This window comes from Balaenoptera borealis (assembly GCF_965194805.1).
Source record: "Balaenoptera borealis genome assembly, chromosome: 8".
Classification (NCBI taxonomy): Eukaryota; Metazoa; Chordata; class Mammalia; order Artiodactyla; family Balaenopteridae; genus Balaenoptera; species Balaenoptera borealis.
Genome location: NC_138865.1, coordinates 36,718,033 through 36,745,986, shown reverse-complemented (window position 1 = coordinate 36,745,986; position 27,954 = coordinate 36,718,033). Strand labels below are relative to the sequence as shown.

At 45.3% G+C, this 27,954-nt stretch overlaps 1 protein-coding gene across 2 annotated transcripts; it reads right to left on the bottom strand.

Annotated features, from left to right (window-relative positions):
• Positions 1 to 169: 169 nt before the first annotated feature.
• Positions 170 to 27,091, bottom strand: FBP1 (fructose-bisphosphatase 1). 2 transcript variants are annotated; one of them, XM_082401238.1, is made up of 7 exons: positions 26,755 to 27,091; positions 16,284 to 16,446; positions 13,336 to 13,428; positions 7,291 to 7,472; positions 4,239 to 4,422; positions 2,079 to 2,198; positions 170 to 498 (listed from the first exon to the last, which is right to left on the bottom strand). In XM_082401238.1, the coding sequence occupies exons 1-7, from the start codon at positions 26,922 to 26,924 to the stop codon at positions 307 to 309; spliced, it is 1,104 nt and encodes a 367-aa protein (XP_082257364.1). In that variant the 5' UTR covers positions 26,925 to 27,091; the 3' UTR covers positions 170 to 306. The 2 variants fall into 2 exon arrangements, with proteins under 2 accessions (XP_082257364.1, XP_082257365.1); XM_082401239.1 differs by having other exon boundaries at positions 4,239 to 4,376; positions 7,332 to 7,472; positions 26,755 to 27,087.
• Positions 27,092 to 27,954: the final 863 nt, after the last annotated feature.

Genomic DNA, 27,954 nt, shown 5'->3' with positions numbered 1-27,954 from the left:
TAGCTGTTATTATTATTACTGTTATTTGGCACAAAGCAATGAAGACTTTTTTTTTTAGAAAAAGGAAGAATATGTTTATTTCTCCTCTATCCACTCAAAATATATCGTGACCAGCTGTGGCATTACTGAGATAGCGTTTTGGTTAGGCAGCATAAGGCATTACACAGCATTTGATGGTGAAAATATCCATACTTTTTATTTCTATGTCTAGGAATATCTGATGCACAGTCAGAATGGGGTAGCACCTGGTGAGATCAAAGGTCCAGATAAAAGGCAATTCTATTTGGTGTGGGCAAGGCCAGCTCTTCATTTGGCAGCGTGCTTCTTATACAGCTCCAGGAACTCAGTCACGTCTTCAGGAGACCCCAAGATGATTGGCGCCCTCTGGTGGATGTCAGTGGGAACAATGTCCAATACAGCTTCCTTCCCAGTGGTAGCCAATCCTCCTGCCTTCTCGATGACATAGGCCATGGGGTTACATTCATACAATAGTCTCAACTGGAAAACAAGAGCAGCATTCTCAGACCAGAACAGATTACACAGAAAAGAAATCTGTTTCATAGCAAAATAGTGCAGAGCTGATCAAATTAACTGATACTTTCCCTTACTTTCCATCACAAGGTTGCATCTAAGACCGAATGGTTAATTTAACCATTTGGTTAAATTAAGCCATCCATCAAGAGCCAGCAATAGATTGCCTGATGCAAATGTGAGGCAGACCACCTGGGCTCAGGACCGAATGACATTTTGGCAGAACCGATGTTTCCCTTCTCTTTATAGCACGGAAACTGGACCTAATGAGTGATTCTGTGTGTGTTTTGGATGGAGCTTTGCCTATTCTATAAGCATTTAAAAGTCCATGGTAGTGTCTGGCTGCAGACATCTGGAAAGCAGACTGGCTCCTCCAAACAGTATAATATTGTTTGCAACTCTGTACACATTCCTTTTACAATTCTCCTAAGGCTTGAGGGTTGGGATTTAGTACGTTATACATCTTGGCATTTACTTTTAAATATTAACTTTTTTATTGTATGCATTTTCATGCAGTCTGCCTACTAAGTAGACAGCTTTTTGCAGGTGTTTCCTGACTCTATTTCCATACAGGTGTCAGGGTCAGATTTGCAAAACTGAAAAAAAAGAAAAAGGAGGAACCTCAATATTTGTGTTAAGGAACGATTTTTTGAGGCATTAGAGAAAAGCGCTGTAAAGCAGGCTAATCACATAGGTTGGGATGCCCGAGGTAGGTGGCTATGGTAAGAGTGGGTGTTTTAATGTTTTCAGTGAACTGGACGCCACATGCCATAAACAGAGATCTGAGCATATCTGAAATACATCCGTTTCTAACTGTCTTATGGGGATTATTCCTATTCCTTCTCTCACATTAAAAATAAAATAAGAAAAACCTATCTGTCCTTTGGGAAAAACAAAGGGACAATACTTGAGAAGGAAACACACCGTCCCTCTGTGTCGAAGAAAAGTGGGTGTCCCTTCGCCAGCATGAGCAAGCACAGCCCACCCTATGGCTTGTAAGAAGGTTGTGGGCATGAGACCAATGCACCAGTTATAGCTTACCTGAAAGCTCTAGGTGTCCCCAGAGATGCTTTCCTTCCCTAGAAAGGTAGCATTTTCTAAGCAGCAAATGTCAGCTCACTAGTCATTTCAATTTTATGCCTTTTGAAAGCAATCAAAGGAAACCTCTGTTTGGGATGCATATGTGATTTGCTGCCTTGGTAGTGAGGCTGGACTGTTTCATTTCATTTTATGAATGGCATTCATTTTGCCCAAGCCAAACCATGTGTATCCACTGGAAGCAGGAAGCACTTTTAGTACCCTCTGACCATAAACATCATTACTTATCTTTAGCAATGGAAGGGCTCTCAAGAGATCAGTTTTAGCTGATATCGCCTGGCTTTAACCAGGACAGCCTTTAATCTAGAAAAGAATATGCCACAGACATCCTTGGCACCCGACTGCAGAGCATGACGGCTACCATGACCTTTCTTGCTTCCTCAGTCAAATCCCCCAGGCTGCAGATGAAATCCACTGCTTCTCAACCACTCCTCAGGGGATTTATTTACCTTTCCGTTGGGGCTTTTCTGGTTCGCTGGGTACAGGAAGATCCCTCCATAGACCAGGGTGCGGTGCACGTCAGCCACCATGGAGCCCACGTACCTGGCCCCGTAGGGGGCTGAGTTGTCCTACAAGGTCAAGACCAGCAATAGTTAGGGTTACAGAAGAGAGAGCTCTCTTCATGTCCTCTATGCTTATTTGATTAAACAATCAAACAGAGCGCCCTCAAGGTGTGTGTTTGGGGCTGTGCTAGGAAATGTGATGAAAATTCTGTCCCCAGGCAGCAGAAAATGGAATAATGGAGACAGCCTCTTACATCTTACAATAACTCAAATTACCTGAGGAGGCCCTGAGGAGGGTGTGGTGGATTCTGGCTCTGGGGTGGGGCAGGCATTTAGCAGGACCCTGAAGGAGAAGAAAGATTTTGCAGAGCTAAGGAGAGGGGGCAAAGGTGGGGTTTTCATCTCTGCAGGAGCAGGAACTGCCCAGCCAAAGGTGGGGCAACTAGAGAAGCACATGCAGTCTGCCTCGGGCCCTGGGAGGAGCCTGGTGCAGCTGGGGGCAGGAAGGGATCTCTAGGGAAAGGTGGAAGGAGAGATAACAAGGCTGGAGAGAGAGCCTGGGGCCAGCTTGGAGGGCCCTGAATGCCAAACTAACAACATCTGGGCTCCTTCCTCAGAACATAGCAGCCTTCAATGGCATTAAGCAAGAGTGAAACTGAGTGAGGCCCGGTGGGGCACCCAGGCATGGAAGCCCTTTTATCCCCTATTTCTTGTAGGCAAGACTCCAGCCTCCATGACCTTCCCTGAGTTCCAAAGGGCAGATTTAAACAGTTGCTAATCAAGGGAGGAACGGCCAAGAAACCACCTGAGGCAAGATTAAAGGGACCAGAGAAGCTCATCAAGAGTAGGAAACCACCTGAGACGAGACTAAGGCGGGCAGGCCCTGCTCACACCCTAATCTTGTCAGAGACCCCAGCCTAGAACCACTGTTATATAACCCTCATCAAATCCTCCCAGGGTGGGACATATAGTTTTCTTTCTTTCTTTGTCTTTCTTTTTTTTTATAAAACTTTTTAAAAAATATTTACTTATGTATTTATTTATTCTAGCTGCGCCAGGTCTTAGTTTTTTTTAGAAATTCACGTTCTTTTATTTATTTATTTATTTATTTATGACTGTGTTGGGTCTTAGTTTCTGTGTGAGGGCTTTCTCTAGTTGTGGCAAGTGGGGACCACTCTTCATCGCGTTGCGCGGGCCTCTCACCATCGCGGCCTCTCTTGTTGCGGAGCACAGGCTCCAGACGTGCAGGCTCAGTAATTGTGGCTCACGGGCCCAGTTGCTCCGTGGCATGTGGGATCTTCCCAGACCAGGGCTCGAACCCGTGTCCCCTGCATTGGCAGGCGGATTCTCAACCACTGCGCCACCAGGGAAGCCCCAGGTCTTAGTTTTGACATGCGGGATCTTCACTGTGGCATGCGGGATCTAGTTCCCCGACCAGGGATTGAACCCGGGCCCCCTGCATTGGAAGCTCAGAGTCTTACCCGCTGGACCACCAGGGAAGTCCCTGGGACACACAGTTTTCGAGGGCAGGAGCCCACTGTGTCCCCCTTTGCCTGGCAAAGCAATAAAGCTATCCTTTTCTACTTCATCCAAAACTCTGTCTCCAAGATCTGATTCGGCACCGGTGTGTACAGAGAGGCCGAGCTTTCAGTAACAAGAGTAGGACAAGATTGGATATTCCTACATAGAACCATCTCTACAAACAGCCATTTCTTCTCTTCGTGTTCAGTGATTTGTAACCTCTTTAGAGAGATGCCATGATGGATGCTCTCAGTCTAGAGATGACTGATAGAAATCCTTCAGGTGCTACAGGGCTGGGGCCTGGGGTGCAAGAACCACGTTTCGTACCAGCTGGGATCAGGGACCCCAGCAGTGAAGCATGTTTTATTGCCCTGACTTCATTCATCTGGCGGACTTTACAGTCCTGATTTTCTTCTGCCAAGAGAAAGTGGCAGAGGGGTTGCCGTCTCAGGGCAGAGGTTCCAGCCCCCAGCACAGTGGAATCCACCCGCTTCTGTCCTGCCGCCTTTCTCTCCAGGGTAGATCATGAATCAACACATAACTCAGGGGCCCTCCCCCAACCCCGACCCGGCAGCCCTCACTTACTGGGGGGAGCTTCTTCCTCTGGACATACTCTGCGACAGCAGGGTGGAAGTCCTTGGTGTAGCCCTCGTTGAGGCTGTAGATGCTCCCTTTCTTTTTGATCTTCACATCTCTGTCCACCAAAATGAACTCTCCAATGGCCTGTGAAACAGGAAGGAAAGGTGGAGCCGTGACATCTCCTTCAGGCCTGTGGGAGGGGGTGGCGTGAGGCCTGAGGTCACCTGTGTCCTTCAGCACAAAGAGCTTGGTTTTTATTTTTTTTGTTTTCTCAACTGAGGTATAATTGACATAGCATTATGTTAGCCTCAGGTGTACAACATAATGATTCAATATTTGTAACATTGTGAAATGATTACCAGCAAGGGAGTTTCTCCTTGGCCTGGGACACCCACGCCTTTGGAAAAAAAAAAAATTTGGTGCAGACAGGAGGTAGGATATCAGGAGAGATGGGCAGCTGAGTTACACCAACGTGTTCATGGCTGCTCTTAGCTTTCCATTTCTTCGTTTCTATCTTGAAGTCATTTTACCTGAGCACCGTGAGTTTTGATTCACAGCATATATAGCTTCCGGTGCCTTTGCTCACTGATCTACAGAGGGCTTCTGAGAACTCAGCCTCCCACAAAGTCCCAGTGCTAAGCTGATGCCTTTAAGGCTTAGGTTCTTCAAAGGAGATTCGTACTTTGGAGGAAGGTGTCACATAAATCCTATAGCTCTGGACTGAGGACTGTTTGGGGCTCCTACGAGTCCCTGATAAGAGAGTAATTGAGGCTCCGCCCATCTGGGGAGGGAGGTTGCTCCATGGAGACAGAGTTAAGAAGGGAGGTCCCACCTTGGACACATCTCTCCCCAGCCACTTATTCCCGTAGCAAAGCTTGGTTCCTGCCAATATGGAACACGTTGGAAGTAGAGAGGAAGTGGGGGAGGGAGACAGGGGGGCAGGGGGAGAAAAGAGACTAGAATTAAAAGTGGTCACTGAAAGGTATCATTGCGAGTGATTCTTTTCTTTTGTTCTTTTATGGTTTTTTGGTAAAAGTCTGGAAAATGAAGCCATCACAGAACAGGTGCTCATGAAACCATGCTTTGCAGGCGCCCCGCCCTGGTACCTGGCCAGAGCATCCTAGCTGTGAAGGAGGTTAGTCTCTTGTACGAGAGAAAGAGACTGAAAAGCTTTTCAAACCTTAAAGCCTGCTAGAAATGCAAATAAAGCTGTTGTGGTCTTCTTAGCGGAAACTGTCAGCCAAAATGAAAAGAGAGCACTAAGTTGACCCCCACCCCCCAGGCATTCATCAGATCTGGGAGGTCAGCCAGCAGGGGGTAGCGCAGCCTCCAAACACTGAGTGGCCATTAAGCGTGAGGAGGGCAAAAGACCATCAAACACACAGAAACTTACTCCCGGACACAAGGTCTGCAATCTGGACATAAGAAGAGATTTCATGTTTTCTACACATCCATCAACTGAAAGGTAACACAGAAGTTACCAGAAGAATGTCTGGGGAAGCGGTAAATGCCTGCTGAGAGGATAAATCCAAAACATCAGTGATTTCAGAAACAGTACCCTGGGCTCAGAGTGAACTTCGCTCGGGTTCTGCCACTACTTTACCCTGAAATCACCTCCTTTGGAGGCTTAAACTTGTGCTGTTTCCCTACCCTTGTTGACTTATTAAGCACGGGTGGTTCCAAGGAGGCAAAGTCCAGTTGTGCAAGCGTGCGGGGGACAAAGGCAGCCTACATTCTGATTTATCCCACCTGCCACCCACAGACCTCGAGGCCCCACCACCAGCAACCCGCCCCTCACAGGATTCTAGCAGCTGATTGTACCTGGTGTTTGGTTTGTCAGCAAAAAGCACCGAATAGATAGTCTCATTAATGTCATCTGAGGACATTTCTAAAACTGAAAGGTATTTATAACCTCAATTCTTTTTCCCTTGGGACACTGGACCAAATGCATAATGAATGTGCCGACCTACGGGAGGTGATTCTACGGAGTCCATTTCAATGGTGGGTTTAGTTATGCCAAACATGTAAAGAGATTCCTTTGCTCAATTTATCTGCTCTGTCGAAACTGTCATCTAACAGAATAAATGAAGAACTCCAATTAATATACATGTGGAAGAAATTATCCACAAATTAAAAATTGTTAATGAATATTTTTCATGGCACCTTGGGCTCCTCTCCATGAGGAATTTGTTTTGTTTTCTGTTTTCTGGCTGAACCATGTGGCTTGTGGGATCTTAAGTCTTGTCAGGGACTGAACCTGGGCCCCAGCAGTGAAAGCGCTGAGTCCTAACCACTGGACCACCAGGGAACTCCCAAGGGAGTTTTTCTCTATAAGTTGGACAGACTAAGGAATTATCTTCATTTCTTTCTTTATTTTCACTTCCTTGAGATCGTCAAAGCCTTTCAAAACCACAAGGGTTCACTGAAGGTTTGCGTGCACGTGCACATCAAATGAATTTCGGAGCTAATTTTGAAGAAATGAGGTGGTCCACTGCTTCAGCCGGGACACCCATTCACCTCAGGAAAATAAGCTAGTAATGGATAGCGTGGGTGGCAAACAGACCATCTATGGGCCCCATCTGGTCCACAGACGTGTTTTAGTTGGCTAGCACAGTGTTTTACACATCCAGAAACATTACATTTTCTAAAAATCCAGTGTTTCTTGAAACACTGGAAGCCTTGGCAAGACTGAGCCGCTATTCCCAGGGAGTTAACAACTGCCAGACCTCCCCAGTTCCCCAATGCCCCGCCACTGCCCTGCCACCACCCTGACCATCCTTTCCCAGCACACTCCACTCATCTGTGTGGCCTGCTCAGCCCCGTGGGCATCTGAGTCAGCTGAGTAATGTCCACTCTAAAGAATTCATCGTGGAAGAAAGACTCCTTATGCTCTGGACAGACACCATTTCTCACCTCGATAACCTTCTCATGACGGTCCCTCCATCTCCCTTCCCCCCCTTCCCCAACCCATCACCTCTGCCCCTTCATGGGCCTCATCTTCCACCTCTAGGTACTGCCTCTCCCCCCCCACACACACACACAATAAACACTCACTCACAGCCACCAGCGAAGCACCCAGCTTCCCCTGGGGTCTCTCACCGGGTCCAGCATGAAGCAGTTGACTCCGTTCGCCATGGCCAGGACCAACATGGTGGCACTGCCGTAGAGTGCATAGCCGGCAGCCACCAGGTTCCGGCCGGGCTGTAGGGCATCCTTCTCAGAAGGGTCACCAGTTGAAATCTAGGACAAGAAAGAAAACAAAACCCGTGTTTGTTGTGTTCCGTGTTGTGGTTCTGTTTTGCAGTTCATCCATTAGCAAGATGCATTATCAAGGTGCTCTCGTAATGAAATAGGGCATCTTCCCAGAGGGGCCTTCCTCCTCACATCAGTAATATCCTGATTATATTACCACAGCGGCCTTCCCACCAAACCCCAAATTTCCTGCATCTGGATCCTTCTTTCCAATCAGGGTCCTCCTCCGATTTTGCTAATTTGATAGTCCCTCATCCCTCCATTATCACTCTCAAAAAAAGAGCATGCCTCCTTGCCAGCTCCTACTAATTTAATCTTATTACAGTCATCAGTGTCTTTCCCCTGCCTACTCTATCTTTATTTAAACAAATTAAAACTGGGCTGCAGGGCTTCAAGTCTGGTAAGGAAATCAATTTCGTGAGCTCCTGGCAGTTGCAGCACATACCCCAGTGAGCAGCGTGGTCCATACTCACACATCAAAGAAATTCTCAGAAATGCGGCAACTGAGAATCTCTCTCCGGAGTTGTTACAGTGTAGGGCAAATGCTTTCCCTTTTTTTGACCATGACCCACAGTAAAAAAATACATTTTGCATCACAAACCAGTACCAACACACATGCACCCGCAACACAACTACAAAAATTTAATAAAACAATACTTACATTTAGAACATGACATGTACTCTAATCTTTTCTTTGTTTTTTATTAAAAACACAGCCCACTGGGTCGTGTGACTCAGTTTGTTCCCTAATACTAAGAAAAGGAAAAACTTAAAGGCATGGCTCCTAATCAATGATTACTAACTGCTAATTATCTTCTTAACACTTGACAATTGGCTTCTATGGTTCTCAAAACAGCCTCAAACAAATCTTTCAGCTTGAATATTCTCTACTTGAATTTAAACAGAAATGAAAATGGGCAGTTTCTGCCAATTTCATTTATTCCTTCCCCAACCACAGATTCCAGGGGCTGAGAATAAGTAAGGGCATCTACCTGTATCATGATACCAGAGATGGAGGTCATCTCAGCAAAAACATTCCTGGTATGGGACTTCCCTGGTGGTCCAGTGGGTAAGACTCCATGCTCCCAGTGCAGGAGGTCTGGGTTAGACCCCTGGTCAGGGAACTACATCCCTCATGCATGCCGCAACTAAGAGTTTACATGCTGCAACTAGGAGTTCGCATGCCGCAACTAAGAGTTCGCATGCCGCAACTAAGAGTTTGCATGCTCCAACTAAGTTCGCATGCTGCAATTAATAGTCCGCATGCCGCAGCTAAAGATCTCACGTGTCACGACTAAGACCCAGTGCAGCCTAAATAAATAAATAAATAAATGTTAAAAAAAAAAGAAATACATTCCTGGTAATTTCTTCCTATAACTTTTGAAAGTGTGGTCCAGAGACCATGTACATCAGAATCACTTGAGATGCTTATTTAAAATGCAATTCTGGGGCTGCAGCCTTGACTTACTAAGTCAGACTTTCTAAGGTGGGCCCCAGGAATCTGTATTTTACCATGCACCATAGCTGACTCTTCCACTGAAGCTTAAGAACTACTCATGTAAAAGGAAACGTCACAAAAGCCATTTCTCTCTTTTTTTCCCCTTGTCTCCAATCTTTGTGTTTAATAGTTTTCCTCTAGGTGGTTGGTTGCTTGCTTGGCTGGTTGGGTTGGGTCAAGTTATTTAATTTAGTTTGGTTTGTATTCACAGGGTAGTGCAGTGCAGCTAAACACAGACTAAACACAGTATCAAAAATTTGAGTTGTTTCTCAAACTCCAAATTTTGCCAGTGTACAGCCTTGAAAAAGGAACCAGCTTCCTTCAAAGCCAGTGACACAGTGGGAGGAAAAGAGTCAGGCTCTAACTGCCTCCTCTGTCGTAACTACTTAACCCAGAAAGTGCAGCACAAAATAAGACAAAGACAATATGTAAATAAATAAAGTTGACTGGAAGCCCCTAGGCTTGGAGTAGTCAATTCTCCACCAAGAAAAGTCCCCCAGAGATTCACCTCATCCAGAACCACCCATGTCTGTCTGTGGCACAAGGATGAACAGCCTTTCCCTGAAACACTGTCACCAAATAATCTCAGCCTTCAACTTCCTTGCATGGAATAAGAAATGGTAACATTATCTATGATCCATATACTAAAAAGAAAGACAAAATAATTCCATCTAGTCATTAATTTGGAGGAATACTTTTCTACCCTGACCCCCTTTCTAATGCATGAATTCCCTCCTCCAAACCCTCAGCAATGAATGCCTTTGTTCCAAGGGAATCCATTACAGTCTCATGTGGATGCTCATGGACCAATGTGCATAAAGCACTTGACAAAATTAAAAAGCCTCTGGACCCTACCTTTACTTATCCCAGGCCACCACCTGCTGTAGGTGTTGCTCTGTTTTAATCCACACCACTCCATATAGAGTACGAAAGACACCATGGATTCTGGAGACTTGAGGTGGTGGAGGAGAAAGTCAGGCAGAAGTGGGGTGGGGCTGTCATATCATCAGATGATCTTCCCTCAGAGCAGCAGCCAGACCCTGCCTAGAAGGTCTCATAGGGCATATGTCAGAGTCTTCAGTAACTCAGCCAATATTGTTCACCTACTACTGTACCAGGCTGCCTAGCAGACAAAAAAATATATAAGAGAAGGTCCCTGCTCTCAAGGCGTTTATAATCTGCAGTGAACATCCACTGATTTTGCCTGGCCAGCACCCATCACCCTTCTGCTGCTAATTGCACCTTAACCTTCCTCAAAATACTACCCTCCTGGCCCTCAGCTCCAGGAGTGGGCACGTGACCCTGGTCTGGCCAATCAGATCACTGCATGCCTCAGGCCACAGTGATTGGTTGAGAGATGGACACATGACCTAAGCCAAGACAATCAGGGCCAATGAGATGATATTCTTGTTGGAACTGTTGGAAAAGAGGTTTGCATCTTCTGTTTGAGTTGCTGAAAGGATTGGATGTGGGCCCAGACCTACTGGGAGCCATTTTGCCACCAGAGAGGAGGGAGCAATAGAGACGGAGAGGAAGTGTGTCCTGTTTATGTCGTCTGAGTCCTTGAATGCAGCTGTACTACCCACTGGACTTTCTAGTTACACGAACCAATAATTTTCCTTTCCTTTCCTCCCTCCTTTCTTTCCTCCCTCCCTCCCTCCTTTCCTTCCTCAAGCTAGTTTGAGTTGTGATACTCTCTGTTGAATCTTAATACACAAAACAAGACAAGTAATATTAATAGCTACCATTTATAGAGCACTTTTTATGTGCCAGGCACTATTTTCATTGCTGTTATGCTTAATTTTCAGTATCTCCCCTTTATGGATAAGGAAACAAGAGGTTACCTTGCCCAAGGTCCCACAGAGCTAGTAAGCATCAATGTCAGGAAGCCACATTCCATATGGCTATTACATCTATCTCCCTGTGCCCAGTTAAGGGAAGTGAACTGGATTCTGAAGCTGCTAGAGCACTTTTGAAACTCTGCTTTTAGTCGTGGGGACTGGATATTTTTAAAGGGTGTTGAAAATTAGAATGTATCCAATAGAGGGTGACCACACTAGAGAGGTCGAAAAACCATCTCACATGAAAGATATTCAACTTAAAGAAGATTTAAAAGAAGGGGGGGGAGGGCAAAAAAGCCATTTCCAAGCATGTAAAAGAGTCTTATTTTCTGATGTTCCAAAAGGCCATATGAGCAACAGGGAGACAGATTTTTACCCAATATTTGGACAAACACTCTAGAATTCTACTTTTTCTGAAAGTCTCCAGCCAGAGACAGGGTGACCCTTCCGGAGGTGCTGTGGCAGGAACTTTGTAGAAACACTGGACCACAGGCCCTAAGAGATCCCTTTGGAGCCTATTTCCAGGCACCATGTGGGCAAGACCAGATCACTGTTTCCGAGTTCCAGTTACCAACTAATGTTATGCCACTGAGCGGGTGCACCAGAGAGCTGAACTCCAGCCCAGATCCAGCTCTACAGAAAGCAGGAAAGGTCTCCTTTAAAGCATCAAACGGTCAATATTTATGCCCCATAAATCCTCAAACAATCAATAAGGCTTTTGAAAACTGAAGTGACTTAAAGGGAATGTGACACTCATCACCTCTTTCGGTCTTTTAAAAGAGTCACTTCAGGTTTATTGAGAAGAGTGTGGAGACTCATTGTTGAGTTGTTCTAGCATTTGTAAGTCGAGCTGCTGTTGCAGGCTGTTTTGATTTTTTTTTAGGTGATAGCCAGTGTCAGTTTTCTAGGGTTTTTTTTCCTTAAAAAGAGTCTTTATTTGGGGGGTTAAGGTGGAAACTGGGGCTGGCAAACATTAGTGCTGCTTTAGCTTTGGTTGAGTCATTACCAGAAGTCTTCCTCTACATGAAGAATTTTGCTGCAAAGTTCTCTTGCTATACTGTATAGATCTGATACCTTGCAGGTAAAATTACATGCCTCCATGTCTATAACAAGAATGGGATGTTTCATGGTATGACTTGGAAAACAGATTAATGACTGCCTTTGTCTTTCTGGTATGAATATTAGAACTTTCAGTTACTCAAATTGATCTGCCTCCTGGCCAAGACAAACGCAAGATGCATTTCAGTGATGAAAGAGAACTGTCCCATGGTGGTCCTACTTCCCATGTTTGAAAGGAGATTATGTGCAATAGTAGACAACAAGTCACTTTGAAAAACAAAGCACAAATTGCGGTCTCACTTCTTAAGTTGTGGCCTCTGTATCCCAGAATAGGAAAGTTGGAGGAACCTCAGAGGTTGGCTGAACTAGCCACCTCGTCCATTAAGATGAAGGAAAGGGCTCAGCCTCAAAGGCATCTGTGAGGTTTTATTTCTAAAATAAACAAGAAGGCTGAAGCCAAGATGACATATTTTAGATTTCATCATTTTTTATGATGGGCCCACGGCTATTCATTCTATTTTTCACTTGTATATATTTGAATGCACTTCCACCAAACCGCCCCCCTCCACCCCCAAACACACACACACACTTAAAGTAAGAGAAGGGAAGAGACTTTTGAGGTAGAGTTACCTGCTCAGGTCACCCAAATAGAAAAGACCCAGGGCACGAGCCTGGATCCCCACACTGTACCAGTGTGCTTTCTATAATTTATAGCAGAGTCAGCAAACTCTTTCCATAAACCAACAGATAGTAAATATTCTCGGCTCTACTGTCACACAGTCTTTATCAAAGTCACTTAACCCTGCCTGTGCAGTGCAAAATCAGCCAAAGGCAACATAGTAAACAAGTGAGCTGACCATATGGCATTAAAACTTTATGGACAGTGAAAATTAAATTTCATATAAATGTCACGGGTCATCAAATATTATTCTTTAGATTTTCTTTTTAGCCATTCAAAAATTCAAAAGAGTTATTTTTTGCTCACAGGCCATAACCATCAGGCAATGGGCTGGATTTGGCCCAGGGAGACCATACTTTGCAGACCCCTGATTTAGAGGATTTAAAGGACAATTTTGATATAAGTACTCTCTATTGTTGTCACACTCTCACAATTCTCAGTTCACATAGTTACATCATTGCAGCTACCCTACACTGTCTCTTTTGTTTTTAATTTTATTTTCTGTCACAAAAGAAAGCAAGGTACAGTTAAAAGAGTGAAATATCTTTCTCTTCCCACCCACTTTTACTACATTTTCTTTTAACAACCTAATAGATTTTCACTATGCAGTTTAGGCTGGAAAAAGTCAGAACTTGACATATAAACCTATTTCAAGCCTCACAGGGTTTCATGATGTACATTCTGGCTGTGCCACCAATAGTGAAACAGGACTGGATGTTCAACCTTAACTCTCCTTTTGGTCCCAAACCAGGAGCTTGATCCATTACATTTTACCTTTCTGTAGATGCCAAAGATGGTTCCAATGGATACAAGGCAGTCGATGTTGGAAGATCCATCAAGAGGATCAAAACAGACCACATATTTACCCTGAGCAAAAAAAAAAGAAAACACAACTTTACATTTAAAATGAACACATTGGGACTTCCCTGGTGGCACAGTGGTTAAGAATCCGCCTGCCAATGCAGGGGACATGGGTTTGATCCCCGGTCCGGGAAGATCCCACATGCCGTGGAGCAACTAAGCCCATGCGCCACAACTACTGAGCCTGCGTGCTGCAACTACTGAAGCCCGCGCACCTAGAGCCCATGCTCCGCAACAAGCAAAGCCACCGCAATGAGAAGCCTGTGCACTGCAACAAAGAGCAGCCACTGCTCGCTGCAACTAGAGAAAGCCTGCGCACAGCAACGAAGACCCAATGCAGCCAAAAAAGAAAAAAAAAAAAGAACACATTGTAACGAAATAAAGAGTATATACGAGGGGGTTAAAAGAGGGAATCTAGGCGAAAATTCAAGAAATGTGTCTTATACTCTGTCAGGGAAGGTATGAGGTGGTATACAGAGTGAAAATAACAACAACAAATATATATCAAAAGATCATTAGGCAGAGAAAACACAACTTAGAATAGGAGGAATAGATATAGATGAAGGTGAGGAATACAGATAATTAAGTAATAATTTCGGATATCATTGATTTGAATGAATCATAATTTTGGTTTGAGTTTCCTGGCAGTCAAAGGAAAAAGAGAAACAAAACTTTATTCATAAGGGAAAAACATAATATCGTAGATGAAGCAAAGACAACATTAAGATCTCTAAGAAAATTTTCATGCAGTTCTTATAGATGACACTTGGGGTTACAGTGCACAGAGTTCTCAACCATATCCCTACTGTAATTCCCAAAGGAAATAACCCTCAGCTGTTGTAGGACGACTTAAAGACTCATTCTTTGGACAGGATTTTCAGGGGTATGTGGGAGCTGGCTGGAATCAGCTCTCAAGGGCCAATGGTGCACATCGCTTCCCAACTCTGTTTTCAGTGATGTCATGTTGGTAGCTTAAAATCAACTCTGGGGGACCATTTGCACAGTTGAAAGTGGCAAGTGCTACAAATCAGAGGGTTTTTTTTCTAATAGAGAGCCAGTTTACCAGCACACCACTGGAGATTTTCCACCTCCAAATTAGCCACTTTAAGAGGTGGTTTTTAAATTTCTGCATCAAATTAAGGCAATTCTTTGATTCCCTGACCTCCTGCTCTTAACAAATCACCTTGGTTGACACAGGAGAAACTGTCATCAGGAAAACAGGAACATGCTTACCACGAAGGCACACTGTAGTCAGAGCAGTTGGGCAGACCAATGGAGAATACTAAACAACAAATTCAATACACATGCCTAAAACTGCCAAGTACCTTCAGAAGCCCAGCAGAGAACAACATGAACTTTGAATCTGACACGTAGTGTATTTTAAGAATGATGTAAAACAAGTTAATCAGATGTGGCTCCCCATCCCTCTTATAAAGGTCAGACTGGATATCAGGCAGTCTCTTTAAATTCATCTTCTGATTAATTTTTTTCTCATCCTACTCCTTCATGTCCCCAGTTCATCTCAAACAGGGAAATATAGTAACCCATCTCAAATGGTTTATTTTGTTATTATTATTACATGATTTTTGTTGTTCAGTGAAAGCTGGATATACTCTTTCATTCACCTTTTCAACAATAATTTATTGTTGATCCCCTACAATGTTGTGCTAGAGGCTGGGATACAGAGAAGAATATAATTCATTCTCTGCCCTCAAGAAGCAATCAGACCATAACTGAGCAGGACCCTACAGGGCTTTCTTAAGACAGATTCCCCCCACCCCAATGTCCTCTGCCTGCCTCTTGCCTGTAGAAAAACTTTAGCCAAAGAATAAGTTTAACCAGAGAAGTGAGAAAATGAAAAAACAAAGGAAAACAATCAAATAAGACAAAATAATAATAGTTTAGTCATTAAACAAAGTCAGGAAACTTTAGTTCCTCCTCATGGGGTATAGATAATATTCTGAGCCATATCCTTTAAGCTGTTTTGCAGATACTGAATCCCCTACAGGTGGAAGAAGTTAACTACATGATGACCAGACTAGAAATGACAAAAGCTCCTCCATCTTACACAGTTCTTTTTAAGAACTGGCCTCAAGGAGATGGGAACAAACTGACCCTGGAGTTGAAGATTAGTTGTACTTAAAACAATCAAGATGACACTGATCAGACCACCACATGGCCAATTTCAAGATGATTATCAGAGCTAACTGTGTTGTTCTGCATGTAGCCCCCTCCCTCTGCTTATACACCCCTGAAACTCCCCTTTAAAAACTCTTGCCCCCAGATCGGCAACAGGGAGTTGGTTCTTTGGGACATGAGTCCACCTTCTCCCCAGGATTGCTGGCTTCCTCAATAAGGCTATCTTTCCTTTTACCCAACACTTGTCTCTCAGTATTGGATTCTTGAGCATCCTGAGTTTGGTAACAAGATTAATAGGATTCCAATGGATTCCAATGCATGAATCACTGATATGAACAGCTTAGATTAGCAGGAAGGTTGGTTATGAAGGTTGGGAATTGGGTGGATGGAAGGACGTAGTTAACAGAGCCAGACTTTGAAGAGCCTTGAACATGACAAAAAAAAGTTAGAAGTGGAGATGAGTATGAGTATATTTAAGTCTCTCCCATGTATGAGCACGTAGGAGAGATGATAACGGCATGGACTGTGGTGGAAGTGTAGATAGGAGAGGACAGTTTGAGATACGGCAGTGAAGTGGAATCTGTGAAATGATGACTGATGGTTCAGGAGGGATCTAGGCTGTGTCTTAGGAATCCAGCTTGGCTGAACAAGTGGAGTCATTTATGAAACCGGAAAGAAAAATGATTACATTAAAATCCTCAATAGTGTAGGAGCAGACCCACCCTTTTCTCAGGTTCTACTATTATGGCGTGTTTATCTTCTTCCGACACAAGAACACAGGTAGCAAAAGATGACTTTAACACATTAATAACCAGGTCATTGGAGAGGACATCCAGCTTCTTCACTTGATCACCCGTCACGTTGGTAGAGCCAGCAATTCCATAGCTACAGGGAAGAAAAGATACAAAAATATAAGCCATGACCACCAGAATATGTCAATGCATCTATAAACTCACTCAAAGAGGGCATTTGGTAAGATTTAGAAGAAAGGAAAGAAGACACATGGTTTGTAAGAAATAGAATAAGAAAGATGGTCATCCATCTGGATTGGCTCCTGGAGGGAAGGAAATATTGTCATTCACCTGTCCAGTTCCTGTCATGGTACCCAGCACACCTTTGTGGTTAAATCGATGTTTCTCAAGCTTTTTTTTCATTATGGCCCCTAAGGAGGTTTTTTTTCTCTAACACACTCCCCCATGAAATTTTAATATTGCAGATAAAGTATCTGTTTACGCACTGTATGTACATATATTTCACACCCAAAAAGATTGATTTTTTTTCACCTGCCCCAAGAACCAATTTTCACTCCCGAATGCATGAGCTAATGCATAATGAATCAGTTGACAGGCACAGCAAGCAAAGAAACCTTCTGGGTGGGAAGGAGCCTGAGAGGGAAACTAAGCCAAGGGATCTATGGTTTTATAGCTGATGAGACCCTAAAAGAAAAGAAATACTGACAGATCCCACTACCCCATTTTATAGAGGAGGACGCTCACTCCAAGACACCAATGGGTTTCTCTAAACTGGAGCAGCAGAGGAGAGGTGAGAAGCTCACTTTGACTTCCAAACCAGGCCTCTCCTAATGGCACCTCACTGCCTCTGGCAGGAGTCCTAGGGGCTGAAGGGATTGGGAAGTCTGGAGTCCTTACTTTATTTTCAAGGTATCTGCAAGTCAGTAATTGTGGAGCTTCCAGAATCCAAGTGGCTGGTACAAAATGGAGCCTAGTTTGTTAGAATGAAGGAAGAGGAGGGTTGTCATAGCCTGGGGTTGAGTAGGAACACTGAAAGGAGGGGAAATGTTTTAGAAGAAGGATGCACTGAACAAGATAAGAGACTGGATGTGGGAAGGGAAAGAGTAGGAGCATTGAAGATACCACCAAACAGCTGAGAATGGGAGAGAAGGGGTACCATGGTGCCCTTGGCTGAGATTGCTGGGAGCACTTGCCTGGGGACTGATTGTCATGGCATTCACTGCTCAACTCCTGAAAATGCATTTTCTCTAAACATAACTTGCATGTCTCTTGCTGGACAAAACTGAGCCAACACCAGAAACTGTCCGAACCCAAACGGCTCGCCTGGCCTGACTCTCCAGGAGGTAACTCCAGTTATCATCAAGCCCATTCTCCAGTGTTGCCTCTTTCAGCATCGTTCCCTCGCCCACCTGGAAAACAGCGTCTTGTCCCTCCAGCCCTCCTCCCACTTCTTTTCATCATATTTCATCATAGCCCACTCCTATTTCATAAGTAAAAGACCAAGGGATCTATCAGAGTTGCAGCTGGGGTTTCACTTCTCTTTCCACATAGTCTCTTTCTCACTTCGATTGTGAGGCCGACACTGATGAAGAAAGAAGTCAGCCAAATTCTGGATGGAACTAGGGCTTGGCAGGGGCCAACAACTCAATGGCCTACATCTTCCTCAATGGCCCTGCTGGCACCAATTGGCTCTCCTTCCTAGCCTGACACTTCTACCATTAAAGTCACTACTAATTCAGGAGGGTGAATAACGCTGATGGAAAAGAACATGGGCTTCATGGCAGAGACCTGGCTCAGCCCTCAGCTCTGCAAGTCCCCTGCTCTCTCTGAGTCCTCCTTTTCAATCGTGACCATGGAGGGTAATGATCTTCGTGGGGCTGTTGGAGGATTACACACTTATCACACATACACAAAGGGTTTAGCACAGCCCTTCACGCCTCATGTTAAGTCCCTTGTTTGCTCGCTAAAGGGAGCACTCATTAGGGATCTGCAATACTGTGGGAGGGGAGGGGGCTCTCAAGATCCCCCAGGCTTCATCATCTTCGTGTTGACATGGTTGTTTAATCTGTACTTCCATGAGGATGAGGACAGAGGGTATGTTTTCCCCCACTGTGTCCCAACTTCCAGCACACAGTAGGCCCTCAAGCAATACTTGCTGAAAAGCATCCACTGAAGAGAAGAGAAACCCAAGCCTGAAGGAATAAGTATAGAAGCGGTAGACTTCAAGGTCATTCCACACCTTGGAGTGTGGAGGAAGCCACTGGCACAGTCCCCAGAGGGACCGGCCTATGGGGACAGTTCCAGGGAGGCCTGGGAGGCTGGGACAGGTGGACAAGGCCCTGAGGCAGGCATGGGAAAAGCCTACTTTACACTTTGTTCTGGGTATCTGACTCAGCGAGATAGGTGAAGAACAGTCCGGCCTCAGTTCCTCTTACTCAAAAGTTTCCTAGAGGCCTGTGTGAGTGATCATTTATTCCACAAATATCTATTGTCCCCATGTGCTGAGTGCTGGGGTTACAGTGCTGAGCAAGATGGATGAGATCCCTGCCCTCATGGAGCTTATATTCTAGTGAGTGAGGCAAACAAGAAACAAGCAAGTGCTTTTGAATGAATAAGATAACGTTGGATAGTGACGGGTGCTCTAATAAAATGAAACAAGATGCTGGGGGATGGCAGGGCAAGGGGTTTAGATGGTCAAGGAAGGTCTCACTGGAAAGGAGCAGTTCCAGCTGAAGGATACTTTGAATGTTTTTCAAACGAAAATGAAGCTATAACAAAGCCCTAAAAGAGCCCAAAGAAGCCAGCCAGTAATGATTCCAAAGAACAGCTCCGGGTCAGTAATTTATCCAAAGGAACAGGGAGTTTGTTTTTCACATATTTCCAAATGGGAGGAGTTACTCTGTGCACATTTATATAAGTAACTTTTTAAACCTCAAAGTCTTTTTCCCATGCGGTCGGCTACAAGAGGTTACAGTCAGCGTCAGGGCAGCTGGATTGTCCAGCCAAGACCACCAGCCAGGTTCCTCACTGCTGTTCCAGGGTTCTGAGGTGGATCCTGCCCTTGGGTCACAGAGTGTGGCACCACCTGTCCACGGGGAGTGGGGAGGGGCCATATAACAGCTGCAGGATGAACACTGCAGGGGACACTCACCACACCAGAACTGAAATGGCCATCTTCATGGCCAAACCATGAAGACCACTGGGATGGCTCCACCTCCCTGCCTGGTTGGGTGGTCACCCCTCCTTCCTCCTCTTTACTCCCATGGAGGGTCCCTCCTCTGTTCTAACCAGAAGGACCCTTCCCCATCTATCCTCCAGTTGCTTGTGAAGCATAAAAAACATGGAGATAGATGATTCTGGGCCCCTCAAACTCAAAATTCAGGCACTTTAAAACTCTTCTAGGTCATCTTCTGGGAGGGTTTCCCTTGGTGAGACCTTATGTTAGGAAAGTCTTCGAGAAGGCCCAGGAAAGCGATTCTAAGGTAGAAACAGGATTCAGGAGAATGAATTCCCAGCTTGCCATGTCAATAGTGACAATATCTGAGTCTATACCCAATCACCTCAGATTCTGTACGTTGCACCTTAGCGCAGGAAATTAGCCATGACACGAGGAGTTTCTCACACGGCCCTGTGTCATCCTGCCCAGGGATGATGAGTCAGGACTAGGCAAACGCTCAGTCAGGCTTCTCCCAAGATGCCTCAGGAGGGGCCCCCAGAAGGGAAGCAAGACCCCGGAGGGAACACATTCCATGGATCAATGAAAAGCCGGAAGCAGGAAAGGCTTCTACAACTTTGACAGAAGAAAAAAGCCCTAAGAAAATCCTCAAGGAACTAATTAGCCGAAGAGCACATAGAGTTTATTTTCTTCATAAGTTTTCAGAAAATCGCTTAGAAACAATACCCTTCTGCATTCTGATCAGTCATCATTGCATCAAAAGCCCCAAAGGATAGAAGAAGAGCCTTTACTGTATAACCCGATGGCCACGTGCAGGAGCAGTGGGGAAAGGAAGCAGCATCACGCGCTTTCCTCCGTGGGCTGGGACTCTAGACCATGGGGGTTCAAATCCCAGCTCTGCCACGTGTTAACCAACCCTGTGCAAATCTCTTAGCATCTCTGATCTTTGGTAAAATGGGAATTTAGTGTATCTATGTCATAGTATGTATGAGGATGAGGATGGGGGGAAGTAAATGAGTTGACATAGGTAAAGGGCTTAGAACAGAGACTGGCACCAAGGTAGTGAACAAGAAATGGTATCATTCTCTTCCCATCCCTAACTCCCCTCAGCAGTAATACAACCATGCTGAGAAGCAAGGTGGGTCCTGACAAGAACACAGCACCAGGGACCTGGGTTCAAATTCTGCCTTTCCTCTTACTGATTATATGACTTCCATCAAGTTGTCTCAGCTCCCTGATTGTTTCCAGGCTTTGTAAGGGTGAGGGCTAACCCACATGATGCACCTGATTCATAGCGGCTAATGGCAGCCATCATTGTTCTTAATGGAGCCCACAGATTGGTTGTACAGGTTGTTTGATGAAGGGGTGGGGAAATGACTTCTAAACCAGTTTTTCAGGCAGCTTCTGGGAAGACAGGCAATGCAGAACAGTGTCACAGGTAACTGACAAGAAAAGAAAGCACTCAAAGTTCACATTTGACTAAAGTCTCCCTGGGAATATTATTTCATTTGAGATGCTTATGATATGTCACTTCAATTTTATTCATATTAGTTGGCCCTGCAGCCCAAGTTGTTCAGGGCAGCACAGCATCCTGTGGTTTATGCTGTCAGGGTTTATGCCCCTGTGACTGTTTGTTTTTAAACATCCGGAGACACAAAATTTCTCTTTCTGGAGTTTGGGGAGAAAAATCAATTTGAGAAGCTGCTGTCTGTAATATCTCTTCTTTTTTTTTTTTTTTTTTGGCCACACCACAGGGCGAGTACTGTAATATCTCCTTTTATGCTTACTATAAAAACCTCACTGAAAATTTGAAACAACTGTTAAGTCATTTTAATTTATATGATGGGAAACTCTTTAGAAGGATAGGTTAATTTGGCCAGTATTTTTAAATCCTTAGATATTTGGACTAAATATTAGCATGGTTTTTCAAATTTGCATACGGTTTCTACAGCCATTTCACAGCCATAAAGTCTGCAGTTAATGATGGTCAGGGGAAAGGCTCCTTTAACATTTCTGAAGCAGATCCCTAGACACAAGGACCGGAGCCAGGGCCACACTTAGGGAAGAACTTTCGATGACATCCTTGATTTGCTAACTAACTAGACCTTTCCCTTCTGATGTCAGCATGGCAGTGTAAAGTAGGCTGCCCTTTAGATAGCATGCACAAGAGCCAAGTGGAAGAGCTCATTTTTAGAAGAAAAAGGGAGGCAGATTATTATTTAATCCTTATTACTGAAGTCGAAGGTAACATGACTTGTTATGGATTGATTCTGAAGTAAATGACCAACCATTCACCCAGCCCAGAACATCCAAAGGTCGGATGAGAAATACAGGCCGCCCTCGGTATCCTGGGGTTCTGCATCTGCGAATTTCCACCTGTAGTTATTTGAATCCGAGATCACGCAGGGCGGACTGTACTCAGCCATTTTACCTAAAGGACTTAAGCATTCGCGGATTTTGGTATCTGCTGGGTGTTCTGGAACCAATCCCTTGTGGATACCTAGGGACGACTATACATTGAAGAAGAGGTGTCAACCAGAGCAGCTTCAAAGACCACAAACCCCAAGGTTGGCTTGAGTTCATGCCAGCCCAAAATGAGTAAATAGGATGGTATGTGGCTGGTTATGCTTCTGGTGTGGAAAGGAAGTTACAATTCCTTTTTGGTAATATGGACATGATAATTCAAGAAATATAAGATACATATGATAAAATTTCCAGAAGTTTAAGATTGTAAACTCTGCAAACTTGAAGAAGCTCAAGTATGTGTTAACTGACCTGTAATTCCAAAATTAAAACTAAAGTTATTTATTATTTTCTTCCACCAAACAACAGAGGTGACCTCATATTTACAAGAAAGTTTTCTTGATGTCACGTGAGCATGATGGGAAGTTTCCGGTAACCAATCTGAGGGAGCAAAGTCATCTTAATATATAATATTCTAGCCTGGAACATATCCCTGTTGAAATGCATGTGGGCAACTACTAAGGAATGAAAAGCAGAATATAGAGCTATCTGTTTTCTAGAAACAAAAAACTTCAGCTTAGGAAAACAATGATGACAGTATCAATTTAATGAACTCAGATCCTCCGCATACAACTCTTTGAGGATTAAAAAAACAGTTGTCTCCATCTTACAAGTGGGGAGGCTGAGGCTCAGAGATGTTATGCCAATTGCCTAAATCCTCACAGAAGTTAAATAGCAGAGCCAGGAACTTGAGCCCAGCTCCACCTCTCTCCAAAATGTGCTCTTAAAGCCTTGCATGCTCCTGTTCTGCTAAACCGGTTCCTAATTTTCTTCTCCTCTTCCTCTTGCCTGAGGGTGAATGTGCCAAAATCCAGTGGCCTAATCTTCTTTTTTTTTTAATATTTATTTATTTTATTTATTTTTGTTTTATTTTTGGGTCTTCGTTTCTGTGCGAGGGCTTTCTCTAGTTGCGGCAAGCGGGGGCCACTCTTCATCGCAGTGCGCGGGCCTCTCACTATCGTGGCCTCTTTTTGTTACAGAGCACAGGCTCCAGACGCGCAGGCTCAGTAGTTGTGGCTCACAGGCCTAGTTGCTCCGTGGTATGTGGGATCTTCCCAGACCAGGGCTCAAACCCGTGTCCCGTGCATTGGCAGGCAGATTCTCAACCGCTGCGCCACCAGGGAAGCCCCAAGTGGCCTAATCTTTAGTCAGCTCTTCACACCCAAATTCCAGACTGTTGCAACTAACTGCAGCCTGGGCAACATCTCCAGCTGGACGGCCCTCTAACACCTCAAGTTCCACATCACCAAAATGTCGGCATCATCTTCCTACCCTTCTCCAGCCTCTAAAACTCAGCTCCTCCTTTGGAATTCTGGGTTTTGGGGGGGGCTTTTTGTTTTTTCGTTTTTGTTTTTGTTTTTAATGGCACAGCCCTGCTCTAGGGGTTCTTTGAGAACCTCCCTTGCTGTCCTTCTCCCCCATCCCCACCCAGACTTCTCCCAGGTCCTCCCCCTCCTCCCCTCTAATCCCCTAGCTTTGAATGCTGCTTTCCTCACCTCTCCCCTCTTCAGTTGGTGTTCCACATGTCTTAGCTTTCTCTCTTTTAACTCTATACTTCCAGCCATACCTGCCCCAGATGAATCTCCAGTCATTGCACTGCCCCATTCAAAAACCTGTACCTCTCCCCTTTGCTTATCTCCCCAAATATAAAGTATTCACCCTTGCCATTTGATGTTCCCCCAATGCACCCACAATTTAACATCCGCAAATGTCCCACCACTACATTACTTGAAGTAGTCCAGGCTTCAGTCAAACTGAATGAGCAACTTTTCCAGAAACACCTTCCTACTTTGTACATTTCCTCACATGATGGCCCAGCCTAAAATGCTCTCCAGCCATCAAGCCTATGAGCATCTTTTCCTGACCATTGCAAATGCCTGTCTTGATACTCCACAGTCCTCTGCATCCACATCATATATTTGGTACCTCTAGGAAAGTATCTTTCAGATCTCTATTGTTTTATAATTCTACACTTGTAATATTTTTCCTACAGCATAAGCTCTGTATCATTCTCATCTCTCAGTCTCTTCTAGAACTAAAGAGACAGAGAGGGAGAGAGAGAGAGCTCTCCAGGCTCTTCGTTTAAACTCCTGATCTGTCCCTGATGAGGAGTTATGGCCGAGCTCCATAAACTCGTTCCGCAAGGTTCCTGTAATCTGCAATCATCTTGTCCCTCTGGCTGGATGCCCTTCTAGGGCAAGTCATCAGCACTAACAAGTTATTTGCAGGCATGCTGGCCTTTTCATCCAGGATATCGAAGTCATGAGTGTAATCTGGAGACCTACGTTGAGATCTTGTCTTATTGCCCCCTGCTCAACTACGTGTGATACTGAGACAGTCAAACTTATTTTCCCACAGGAGTACTTAATGTCCAGGCTCTAGTCCTCCTCTGGCAGCCACCCATATGGCCATGCATCAACACCCATTTCACAGGTACAATGCTGTTTGAAATAGTCAAAGACCAGTGGCATGCCCAAACATATGGGAAATGTCAAATAGCTCATGATATGTCCATGCAGTGGAACACAATGCAGCAATTAAAAAGGAGGAGGTGGATTTACATGTCCTAACATTGAAGGACTTTGAATATATATATTGTTGAATAATGAAAGCAAACTGCAGAAGAATATGTTAAGTGTGATTCCATTTTGTTTGCTATTTACAAAGAGTCATATGGAAATATGTATCCATGTATAAATTTATATTAATATAAAGAAGTATCTAGTATAACTGACTCACTTTGCTGTACACCCAAAAACTAACACAACATTATAAATCAACTATACTCCAATTTAAAAAAAAGACATAAAAAAAAAGACGTATCTAGTAAAATAACCAGTAAATTATGAATAGTGGATACCCCAGGGAATGGGTAGAGGTGGGTTTCACTTTTCCCGTTGTGTTCTTCTGAGTGGTTTGAATGTTTGTTGAGTGCAACTTATTAAGGAATTTATAATTATAGCAACACTATTTTTTAACCTGGTATTTACAGGTACCTAGTGTAAAAATATACATAATTTATATAGCCAACATTAGCACCCTTTGTCCAGGCCCCACTATCAAAATCCCACTACCTAAGGTCCCACTATCTGACATGACTTAAAAGGTGGGAAAGATGCACCTCAAAGCAGATCTTGTGTTTCTGAGTCTCTTTGGGGTTGTGAAAGGTGCTGACACATTTTTAAATAAGACAAGAAATGACAAGCACTCTTTTTGAAGAAGCCCCCTGGTTTTCAAAGGCAGGTAAAGCTGTTAGGACACTTTTACTTATTGTAAATTAAATCTGAAGTAAGATTTTAATTGAGTGTGTTTCCTAAAGCACAGCCTCCTTAGAAATGTATTAAGAGGGACCATAGGTGAAATAGTAATGGAATCACCACCTTCCTAACGTACTGTCCCAATCCCTCTCCCAGCAAGGGCTGTCTCTGCTTGACATCTGAAAATAAATGTGATGATACACTCCTTCCTTAACAGTTAGCTCGGATAGATTGGGAGTTTGGGATTGACATGTACACACTGCTATATTTAAAATAGATAGCCAACAAGGACCTACTGTATAGCACAGGGAACTCTGCTCAATACTGTGTAATAACCTAAATGGGAAAAGAATTTGAAAAAGAATAGATACATGTATATGTATAACTGACTCACTTTGCTGTACACCTGAAACTAACACAACATTGTTAATCAACTATACTCCAATATAAAATTAAAATTAAAAAAAAAAAATAGTTAGCTCTACCAAGCCATACTGTGGGACCAAAGGCAAAGAGCTGACCAGAAAAGGAAACTAGGTTGCAGGGGTTATACTTTTTCAGATCAGCTAAGAGCACTGTGCACAATGTTTAAGGTGTTCCTAAGTGTGGGAAATATTAGGAAGGAGTGTGGGCAATCTGAAAACCCAGGCACCCTTGAGCTATAGTGAGGACCAGTCTAAACATAAAATGCTCGTGCACACCAGAATGAACCAAAGGGCACTTGTGCTACTGACAACAAGCCACACAGGAAGGTACTCTCTGAACCCCCGTGTCCTGTGATTGCTTTGCTAAACACAATGTGATCTGTGGACCAGCAGTCTCAGCCCCACCTACCACAGAAGAACGTCTTAGAAATACAGCATCTCCAGCTCCACTCCAGGCCTCCTGCGGCCCTGTGCACACCAGCACTGCCGCCCCTGAAAGCTCTGGACAGAGGGCCTCCTCCCAGTGGGGGTTCCACCCATTGCTCCTAACAGGACTTGTCTAGGGTCAAGGAGATACTGAATTAGAAACCTGACTTGGGACCCCAATTCCAAAGGGAGTGAAGGAGGTCAAAGAAAAGAAAGCGAAAGGAAGGCACCTGGGCCAGCACTTTCCTGTTTGAGGCTAGGATGGGTATGGCAGTCAGGCCAGGTGCCCACCTGGCCAGCCAGTTTCATCAGGAGGAAGCCAGAGGGGTGCTAAGGCAGGCTGCTCAGCCCAGGGGCGCAGGCTGCAGGATGGATGCAGCTGTGGACTGTGAGACAGGCCCCCAGGTGGGAAGCTTAATGGAAGAGGGAACTAGGCTTGAGTGCGGCTTGAGCTTCTGCAGAGGGGCAGAGAGAGGGAGGGAGGGAGGGAGGGAGAGGGAGAGAGAGTCCCAGATGTCAGACAGAGACTGACAGCAGGGGCAGAGGATCAGACATCGGACTGCCCGGCAGTTCCCCTGCCAGAGAGGGAGGACACGGCCAAGGTGAGGGGTCGGGGGTACAGAGGCCTGACTCACAGGTGCGCGATGCCCGCCTTGCGCACGGCGGTGGAGATGGCTTTGACCGCGGTGCAGAGCGAGTTGAGCAGTTGGGTCATCTCGCCCGTGCCGCGGGCCTTCCTGCCCTCCTCCATGACGAAGCGGGTCAGGGTGACGATATTGGTGTCGAAGGCCGCCTGGTCCGTCATGCTGTGGCCGGGCTGCTGGGCGCTGGGCGGCAGGTGCAGGCGGAAGGACGCGGTGGGACGCGGCTGGAGCGCAGACCGACGGCCTCTGAGGGTCAGCACCGCTCGGAGTGGGCCCGGTCCCAGCGGGGTGTCCCGCGGAGCCTATAGGCGCGGGTTACCGCCCTCCGCCCACAGGAACACCTCCACGCCTTGGGCCCGCCCCTCCAAATGCAGCCCCGCCCACTCCGCTCCCCACCCCCATCCCCCGTCCGGGATCCTCGTCCAGTCTCAGTTCCTCCAACAGCGGGGCTGCCCCCTCCCCCGCGGCCCACCCGCCACCTCCGCTTCCTCCGCTGTCGCCGCGCCACGCCTCCTCCAAGCACGGCCACTGGCGTGGTGGAGCGCTGCTCCGGGCCACCTACATGGTCTTTTTCAGTCCCCACAACGACCCTGCCACAGAGATGCAATCATGATTTTCCCCCCAAGATATAAAACGTCTAAGTTGGGAAGGGTAAGCGTGGTGCTCAGTGCAGCGCTGCAACCCAGCTGCTCCCGGGTTCCGGCTGGCGGCTCTAACCGCTCCGGTTCCCTCCCCCACCGTGGCCACCTGCCATCTGCTCCCTGCCCTCTGTCCACCCCTGCTTGGCCTGTCACCTGGCTCTTCTGACCAACTTCAGGAGACGTGGATTCCCTTGTTCCTTACCTGTCTGATGGCCTGGTTTGGGATCCTTAATTCAGGCCTCTTCTCAAGATTCCTGTTATTTGAGAGCTGTTGGGGACCTTCCTTTCCAACAACTGCATTTTGCAGAGAAAATAGTCACAGACACAGGGAAGTGTCTCCTGGATACCATACTGAGGCCAGGGGCTCTGAGGCCACATCTTGACTGCTTTGTAGGCACATTGCTGCAGTCCTAAGGCAATAGAACAACATTTATTGAGCACTTACTGTTAGTGAGGCAGTGATTTGAGAACTATCCCCTGTCTCCTTGTCACAAGTAACAAATGCTTCTGTTCGATCAAAAGTACTTGGTGTGGGGACTTCCCTGGTGGC